This window comes from Protobothrops mucrosquamatus, unplaced genomic scaffold, assembly GCF_001527695.2.
Source record: "Protobothrops mucrosquamatus isolate PMUCROS unplaced genomic scaffold, P.Mucros_1.0 scaffold2333, whole genome shotgun sequence".
NCBI classification, from domain to species: domain Eukaryota; kingdom Metazoa; phylum Chordata; class Lepidosauria; order Squamata; family Viperidae; genus Protobothrops; species Protobothrops mucrosquamatus.
Genome location: NW_015388415.1, coordinates 95275 through 104723, shown reverse-complemented (window position 1 = coordinate 104723; position 9449 = coordinate 95275). Strand labels below are relative to the sequence as shown.

The 9449-nt window shown below is 44.5% G+C and overlaps 1 protein-coding gene across 1 annotated transcript in view; it reads left to right on the top strand.

The window, feature by feature from the left end:
* Nucleotides 1-9449, top strand: part of NOS1 (nitric oxide synthase 1) — a 58023-nt gene that overhangs the window by 23593 nt on the left and 24981 nt on the right. Inside the window, exons 8-14 of the mRNA XM_029285842.1 lie at nucleotides 873-1012; nucleotides 1602-1776; nucleotides 2945-3046; nucleotides 3534-3728; nucleotides 5746-5831; nucleotides 6266-6410; nucleotides 7369-7473. Of these exons, the coding sequence (XP_029141675.1) occupies nucleotides 873-1012; nucleotides 1602-1776; nucleotides 2945-3046; nucleotides 3534-3728; nucleotides 5746-5831; nucleotides 6266-6410; nucleotides 7369-7473 (948 nt within the window). The remainder of the gene's footprint in view (nucleotides 1-872; nucleotides 1013-1601; nucleotides 1777-2944; nucleotides 3047-3533; nucleotides 3729-5745; nucleotides 5832-6265; nucleotides 6411-7368; nucleotides 7474-9449) is intronic.

Here is a 9449-nt window from a genome sequence, read left to right as displayed (position 1 = left end):
AGAGGAGGGGAGAGGGAGAGAATAGGAGAGAGAGGAGAGGGGATGGGATAGGAGAGGAGGAGGGGAGGGGAGGGGAGAGGAGAGCAGGGGAGAGGAGAGGAAAGGGAGAGGGAGAGGAGAGGAGAGGAGAGGAGAGAGCTAATGTAAAGTTAATGTAACTTTACAATAAGTACTCCTAGTTGTGAACTAATAATTAGAACTCCTAGTTGTGCTTCTCGTCTGGAATACCTCGAAGGGCTAAACAATTTTAATTGCGTGTGTTTTTAAAAAAACGCTTCTGAATCCAAGTCTGCTTGTCCTTAATCGTTATCTTTTAGTTTTTGATTGTCTCCAGCATCTTACAAACTCGGTTCTGCAGCCAGCGTTAGCTGCTTTTTAAATAGCAGCTTTGACACCAATTAACATGATTCTTCATGCTTATTCCAAAGCGTCTTTTAGAAACCGAACACTTTATAAATGATGAGTATTTGAAGCTTACTCAGGGGAAACCATGCAAAATTTGAAACAGAAGTGCCCTGTGACAATATCACTGCTCACTATTGAACATTAAATATATATATAGCTTGGTTGGTTTGCTTTCCTACTGATTTAGATTCCGCCAAGCCTTACGAGAACAACATTGGACTGTCTGCTGTAAATTGATCATAGAGTCCTGGCAGTAGTTTTGAAAAAGGCCAGTTTGGTCAAGTGGTTCGGACACCAGGCTAGATCATGAGTTCAAGTCCCACTGTCCCCAACATCCCAGATGCAAAAAAAGCATCACTTTAAGGGAACTCTCTGGATCAACAAACAGATGTTGGTAGACATCACGTTTTGCACCTGTGTTTTGTTGCATGGATATCCACAACCCTACATTTTTTCTTTGGGTACAGATTTGCATACAGCAAGGGTGGAAAGCCCCCCATGGCCGATTTGATGTCCTGCCACTCCTTCTCCAGGCCAACGGGAATGACCCTGAGCTTTTGGAGATCCCACCTGAGCTGGTGTTGGAAGTCCCCATGAGACACCCCAAGTAAGTCCAGATGTGTTCTTGGCTCCCGTTAAGTTGACGCCAAGCAGTTGTGAGTTTCCCAACTTAATGATATTGTGGGACCTTCAGGATAGCGCTCCATTAACCCACGTGTAGACGACACTTCTCATTTCCCCCGAATAAGTTCTACCCAACGTAATGGTGGTTCCCTTCCTTTCTGTTTTCTTTTTTTATTATTATTATTTTTAATTTTGCTTTGCATTTTAGTCATGTGTTGGGATGATGTGCTTTATGGATCAGGCGTGGAATTTGCTGTGAGCCTCAAAACATGACTGACTGATCATTGATTGAGTCATAAATGTCCTTCCAAAACTGGAGCATCTTCTTCGTCAGAATTGGACCAGAGACTCTTCAAGTAGATTAAGCTTTTGCAGCTTCTCTGGAGGCAGTTGTGCTAGTTCAGGGGTCTTCCAACTTGGCCCTTTGATGACTTGTAGACTTCAACTCCCAGAATTGCTCAGCCTGGCTGAGGAACTCTGGGACTTGAAGTCCACAAGTCATCAAAGGGCCAAGTTTGAAGACCCCTGTCCTTGTTGTTCCTTCTTTTTTTTAATGTTTTCCCCTTTAACAGATTCGAGTGGTTTAAAGAACTCGGGCTCCAGTGGTATGCCTTACCAGCTGTTTCCAACATGCTGCTTGAGATTGGAGGCCTGGAGTTCACTGCCTGCCCTTTCAGCGGCTGGTACATGGGGACCGAAATCGGAGTGCGGGATTACTGCGACAGCTCTCGCTACAATATCCTAGAGGTAGCCCTTCTCTCTCAAATCGTACTTCTGGATCTTTGAAACCCTTCCAGGAGATTGCAAGGGTAGAAAGTGACTGCCTCTGAGGGTATGTGAGAAAGGCCTTGGGACAAGGAAGGGAGGCTGCTACTGCTGCTGCTGCTGCCTTGGGACTGATCCGATAAGAGAGGGAGTAGCCTGCAGCTGCATAATAGGCAGAGAAAGAGAACTTCCCTAACTTCACACTCTAGAAAAGAGACAGCAGTGAAAACTTGAAGATTGGTTTTAGTCTTCCTAGGTAGACCAGACAGAAAACACAATCAAGTGAGCTAATTCCACTTTATTGTAAGACTACATTTGCAGGATCTCGCAGGTCTGATTTCTTTCTTTCTTTCTTTCTTTCTTTCTTTCTTTCTTTCTTTCTTTCTATCTTTCTCTTCCTTTCTTTCTCTTCCTTTCTCTTTCTTTCTTTCTTTCTTCCTTCCTTCCTCTCTCTTTCTTTTCCTTCCTTCCTTCCTTCCTTCCTTCCTTTCTTTCTTTCTTTCTTTCTTTCTTTCTCTCTTCCTCTTTCTTTCTTTCTTTCTTTCCTCCTTCCTTCCTCTCTCTCTCTCTCTCTTTCTTTTTCTTCCTTCCTTCCTTCCTTTCTCTCTCTCCTTTCCTCCCTCCCTCCCTCCCTCCCTCCCTCTCTCTCTCTCTCTCTCTCTCTCTCTTTCTTTTATTTCTATAGCTGCCCATCTCAGTAAATGACTCTGATCTTTTTAGACATTTAAAAACAATAGCAACAACATTTGCTGCAGCAGATAAACAAAGCTACCCCAAGTTACACCTTAGGTGTAAATTTAGGAATTCTGAAGTTGGGTATCTAAATTTTGGATGTCCCAATTCTTTGAAGAAAGACATAAGCAAATACAGATTCAAAAATGTTTTTTTTTGTTTGTGTGTGTGTGTTGTTGTAGCTGTTAAAATGATTTTCTAACAACCTAGCTCAAATCAGATTGAGGAGTGGCATATTGCTTAGAATAAGTAACCAGAACCAGATTCACAATGGATAAACTTTTGGGGTCTCTTTCGAAACTTACTGCATTGACAAGGCTGTTCTGTTTTCTAAAAATTTCTCATCCGGCCCTGCCATTTGATCAAGCGTCATTTTCACGTCTAATTGCGATGAACCTGTGTTATTTGTACATTGCAGGAAGTTGCCAAAAAGATGAATTTAGACATGCGGAAAACGTCCTCTCTCTGGAAAGATCAGGCACTGGTGGAAATCAACATTGCGGTCCTGTACAGTTTCCAGGTACCGGCAAGATTATTACATAAAACTATAGCCATTTGTTAGAAATACACAATCTTCGGAAAGCTGTAACGGTAGACCGTAATTGGGACTGGCAACTTGGTCACTAAGAGAAACTGCATCTATGATTGTAATAACCAAGACCTCAAATTCTCCCAAAGGTTCTTATTCAAACAGCAACTGGACTTCGTTTTGTTTTCTTGGAGACATTTTGCTTCTTGTCCAAGAAGCTTTTTCAGCTCTGACTGAAGGATTTATATCCTCCACCCTTCGGTCAGAACTGAAGAAGCTTCTTGGATGAGAAGCAAAATGTCTTCCAGGAAAAACAATGTCCAGTTACCTTTTGAAAAAGCGTCTTTGGGACAAATATGACCTAGATGACTGAGAATCTCCATAAACACCTTGAATTGGACCCAGAAGTTCATATTGCGTGAATTAAGCCCTGAAACGTTGCATTTGTTTAGGTGTAGTTTGTACCTTCTGTCTACAGAGCGACAAGGTGACGATTGTGGATCATCACTCGGCCACCGAGTCCTTCATCAAGCACATGGAGAATGAATATCATTGCCGGGGAGGCTGTCCAGCTGACTGGGTGTGGATTGTCCCACCCATGTCTGGAAGCATCACCCCTGTCTTCCACCAGGAAATGCTCAACTACAGACTTACACCCTCCTTTGAGTATCAGGTACCATTTCCTCACCTGCCCTTCAGTTCAGATTCCAGTTGATGTTTAGGGATGGAGAACTAGAACATAGAACATAGAATTACAGAGTTGGAAGAGACCTCAGAAATCCAACCCCTTGCTCAAGCAGGAGACCCTATGCCATTCAGACAGTTGGCTGTCTAGCACCCCAGAACATCCGGAGGCAAGTCGTTCCACTGATGAATTGTTCTCACTCTGAAGAAATTTCTTCTTAGTTCTGGAATCTCTCTGGATCTCTCCTCCAATCAATCAGAATAGAGCTGGAAGGGACCTTGGAGGTCTTCTAGTCCAACCCCCTGCTCAAACAGGAAACCCTAGACCATTCCAGACAAGTGGCTGTCCAGTCTCTTCTTAAAAGCCTCCAGTGATGGGGGCACCCACAACTTCTGGAGGCAAGCCATTCCACTGGTTGATTGTCCACACTGTTTGGAAATTCCTCCTTAGTTCTAGATTGCTTCTCTCATTGATTAGTTTCCATCCATTGGTTTTTATCTTGCCTTCTGGTGCTTTGACCCCCTCATCTTGGTGACAGCCCTTCAAACACTGAAACACTGCTATCATATCTCCTCTAGTCCTTCTTTTCCCTAACTAGATATACCCAGTTCCTGCAACGGTTCTTCATAGGTCTTAGTCTCCAGCCCCCTAACCATTCTTGTTGCTCTTCTCTGCACTCTTTCAAGAGTCTCAACATCTTTTTGGTGATGACCAGAACTGGATATAATATTCTAAGAGTGGTCTTACTAAGGCTTTGTAACTAAATCAAAGCAGTTGATGCAACCTGCAATTGTGGGTCGTCCATGCTGGTAATGACCTATTGGATGCACCGACATTCCACATTCTGGTGTCTCTGCAGATCTTGTTTTGTAGAGAAGATAAAAACGAGCGTCGTATATAACCCAAGCCTGGTATTATTGTTGTGAGCTACCCAGAGTCACCTGCCTGAGATGGATGGCCACATACATTGATGGAATAAAATTTGCATTCCCAGGAAAGGGAGCGGGAGGGCTACCATAGCTGAGAGAAAGATCAGAAGTAGGAAAAGGCACCCAGAGGTTTCCGAATAGGAAGCTAAAATTACTAGGGAAAGCCTCAATTAATAAACTGAAATGGTTACAGAAGGCTTTTCCTGCTGGCGGAGACCAGATTTATGCAGGAAATTGATGTAGACCGATGGGATTTGCACGTCATTATTAAGAGAGCTGTTGCCGTTGTTCAGCTGTGGAAATGCTGGAGGGGACTGTACGTCTGCCGAATTTTAAAATCGCATTCTCGCCAGGAAAAGCCAGCTCGATGCCCTTCCATAGTTTTTGTCAGGAATTTTGCAGAGCCAATGGAGACTCTGGAAAGCTCCAGAAGACTTCAGCTTCCCTGCCAAGCCAGGGCCCCTTTTCAAGCCCCTTCCCCCCCCCTCCAAGACTTGCCATCAGTCTTCTTCCAGGACATGAGAGCCAAGCTCCATACAGGAGAACTATAGGATTTTCTGCAAGAAGCATTTTTAGTTCCATGCCGTTGACCAGAACACAAATTTTGAACCAATTAAGAGTACATTTGGGGGCAAGAGAGAGAACAAAGCACCATAAGAGAGCCAGTTTGGTCTAGAGGTTAAGGCACCAGGCTAGAAAGTGGGAGACGGTGAGTTCTAGTCCTGCCTTAGACATGAAAACCAGCTGGGCGACTTTGGGCCAATCAACAGGAGACAGTGAGTTCTGGTCCTGCCTTAGACATGAAAGCCATCTAGGTGACTTTGGGCCAATCACCGGGAGATTGGGAGTTCTAGTCCTGTCTTAGCCATGAAAACCAGCTGGGCGACTTTGGGCCAGTTAATTCAATAGGGCCAGATTAAGTCTGGTGTAGTAACACAGGTATGATTTAGGATTCAACTGCTGAACAATACCCACGAAAGCTATTGAAGCTATTTTTGGACAGGATAAATTCTTGACTTCATCCTTAGACTCGGTTCTTCACTTTTAACTGAGATTCTTTCCCTCTCTCTTTCCAGCCTGACCCCTGGCACACCCACATCTGGAAAGTTGGCAATGGCACCCCAACTAAGAAGAGAACAATTGGCTTTAAAAAATTAGCTAAGTAAGTATGCAGCCGCACCATTCCATTTCCCTGTGTATAACACGGTTTTAGACGTGCCATTAAAACTTTAAGCAGCATGCCAGCAGGGCCCATCTCAACCATGACACCCAAACGCTGAAAAGTCTGGTTTGAGTATCTTGAGTTTGTTCAGAAAAAATATTAACTAAAAATTTATCCCTTCAAATGATTCTACGCATCGAATTGGGTGCACGATTCTCAGTTCTGGCTGTGCAATGCTCCAATACACTTGATCTCTAATAAAACTATATCTCATCAAATGGAGCCAAGGATCATTTCTATCTAGACATTCAAAGTTGTGGGCAGTCTGTTAGCAGTATTCCAAGCCTGGCGTCCCCAGTGCGGTATAAAGTGGTATAATGCTCAGGAGATCTTTCCACAATAATGAATTTATCTTCTTTTCATCTCCCACACAGAGCTGTCAAGTTCTCTGCGAAGCTGATGGGTCAAGCAATGGCGAAGAGGGTCAAAGCAACCATCCTGTATGCCACGGAAACAGGGAAATCCCAGGTCTATGCAAAAACACTCTGTGAAATCTTCAAGCATGCCTTTGATGCCAAGGTAAGCGCCTAAGCATGCTTGGGCACCCACAGGAGACCACAGGAGCGAATGGCCCAACAAACAGTGCCACATTCCCAAGAAGTTGAGAGCTGTCCCGATTTCACTGAGGCTGAAATACAAAATTCTCCTAGATTAGCCTTGAAAAATCCCCATCCTTTCGGGATCGTTTGGAGGGTGGTATGCAATCTTTGCAGCAGAGATCAATTAATAGCATCTGCAACGTTAACAACTCCATCTCGATGCCTCGCGATTCCCAGAGCAGGCTTGCAACTCCTCCAAAGCGACGTTTCCTACTTGTTGTTTCTACTTGATGATGTAGGAGATGAGCAGGCCCGAGACTGAGGGAGAGGTCAAACGCGTCATCGGTCATGAGTCCCTTCGCGTGAAATCCAGCTCATCTTGAATGCTTTCTTATCTCCCGCTCGTTTCTCTTGACTGTTAGCGGTTCAGATTCTTGTCGAGAGCTTAAGCTTGCAATAAGTCTTTATACTCCTTGGAACTGCTTGAATCTCCTGATTTTGACAGCCAAAAGAAAAAGTTGCAGATGCAAGTGGAGTTTAAAAAACAAAAGGCCATTTGAATCATAAGAAAAAGGGAAGGGACGGAGGGCAGACAGCTAATTTATAAATAGCATGCAATCTGGCAGCCCTTTCTTTCTGATTTTGCCTTTTGTCTCTGGAGCTTTTAGAGGGAAGAAAAAGGCAATTGTCCAACTGTTGCACACAAATGTCCACATTGGTGCATATTTGCAGTTATGGAATACCATAATTGGAAGGGACCTTGGAGGTCTTCTCATCCAACCCCCTACTCAAGCAGGGGACCTTATACCATTCTGAACAAATGGCTGTCCAGTATCTTCTAGGAAGCCTCCAATGATGGATCACCCACAACTTCTGTTCAGTTACAGTTGGTGGCTTTCAAGCTCGTTCTTCTGAAGCTACCAGTTTTATCCTTTCAGGTGATGTCGATGGATGAGTATGATACTGTTCACCTGGAACATGAAACCCTGGTTCTGGTGGTCACAAGCACCTTCGGCAACGGGGACCCTCCTGAGAATGGAGAGGTAGGAAGGGAGGTGGGCTGACCCTTGGCAACCACTTGTAATACACGTAGCAACCCAATTGNACATCAGTACTGCCTTCTCTTCTTCAAGACCAAAACTGGGCCTTCATTCTCTTTGTAGTCCTTGTGGATCATAACTCCGACTCTTCTGTTGCTCCCCTCTGGGAGGAGGTTTCGAAGTATTTATAGCTGAACTACTAGATTTGTAACAGCTTTGTTCCTTATGCCATCCGTCTTGTAAATTTGCAGGATTCTTTTTTTCCCCGCCACGTATGTGTATACATTCGAACTAGACTGTGATGTCATATATGTGTGGGTATGTGGGTATATGCATAATGGTATTTTTTTCAGAGCTGAATGGAACAAAATTTCATTTTAATGTTATGCTGATTAGTGTACATTTAAAGTGACAATAAAGATTCTACATTCTATTCTATTCTATTCTATTCTATTATTATTCTTCCAGGTTTTTGATGCCCGGGACTGTACCACAGCCCATGGGATGTTCAACTACATTTGCAACCACATCAAATATGCCACAAACAAAGGGAACCTCAGGTACATGTGTGTGTGTGTGTGTGTGTGTGTGTGTGTGTGTGTGTGTGTGCGTTGATGCCCAAATGGCATGATGGCATTGGACCAAGACCCGTTTTGTTATCTTTGCTTGGGAAGCTTAGCAAAAAACGGAGCAACCCAAAGTTAGAATCTCCCATAGCCAGTTTGGTCTAGTGCAGGGGTCTTCAAACTTGGCCCTTTTATGACTTGTGGACTTCAACTCCCAGAATTCCTCAGCCAGCGTGCCTGGCTGAGGAATTCTGGGAGTTGAAGTCCACAAGTCATAAAAGGGCCAAGTTTGAAGACTCCTGGTCTAGTGGTTACGGCACCAGGCTAGAAAGCAGGAGAGCATGAGTTCAAGTCCCGCCTTAACCGTGAAAGCCGGCTCGGTGACTTTGGGCCAATCACCTGGAGACTCCGAGTTCTAGTTCTGCCTTAGCCATGAAAGCCAGCCAGGTGAGTTTGGGCCAGTCCCTCTCTCTCAGCCTTGTGGGGAAAATAGGAAGAAGCAGGTTACTTGTGAAAATAATAAAGGCGGGGTGCAAACAGATAAAATAAAATGAAAAATAGCATAAAATGAACATTCTAGTCTAAAATGGGATGGATTTTCCACTCGAATTGATTGTATACAAAGGATTCCAGAGGAGCTGCTGGTGCCTATAGAACATGGGGTGGCAACGTAGAGACCTATGGCTCCCCGTGGCTTCCATGCCCCCTTCTTTACCGCCCTCTCCCAAAGCATCTCCAGCAGTGTTCCTGAATTGCTATAATTGCTGTAAATTGGAGGCCGGCCTTCCTTTTCATTTCAAGATGGAAAAATAGTATGGTAAAAGCTAAAACGAGCTTAACGCTATTTACAAAAGGAAACCAAGGCAAAAAAAAGCTCCACTTCCAAGCAAACCAAGCCACTCCTGGGAGACAGCTCCAATTATTTTGCAGAATCAAACAAGACCGCCTAAAACAGAGGTGTCCCACCTTGGCCACTTTAAGACCTGTGGGCTTGAATTCCTAGAATGTTAAAACCGTGCCCCTTTTTCTCTTGCCCTCTAGGTCCGCCATCACCATCTTCCCCCAGAGGACGGATGGCAAACACGACTTCCGGGTCTGGAACTCCCAGGTCATCCGTTACGCTGGTTATAAACAACCGGACGGTACCATCATGGGCGACCCAGCTAATGTGGAGCTGACTGAGGTTGGTGCATGACATGGGAGGACGTACAGATTCCCATAAGGGGAGCATACCTGCGGTGGAAAAATCCATCAAACTATTGTCGTGGTCTGTGAGAATGATCTTGGGAGACAGGAAGGAGGAGCTGCAGACTGGAGACTGGCATATAAAAGATGTCTCAGATCACAGATAAGGAAAAGGGATGTGGGAAGTGTTTCAGAAGGGGCTGTCACACCTTTCTGGAGAGGGAGAGG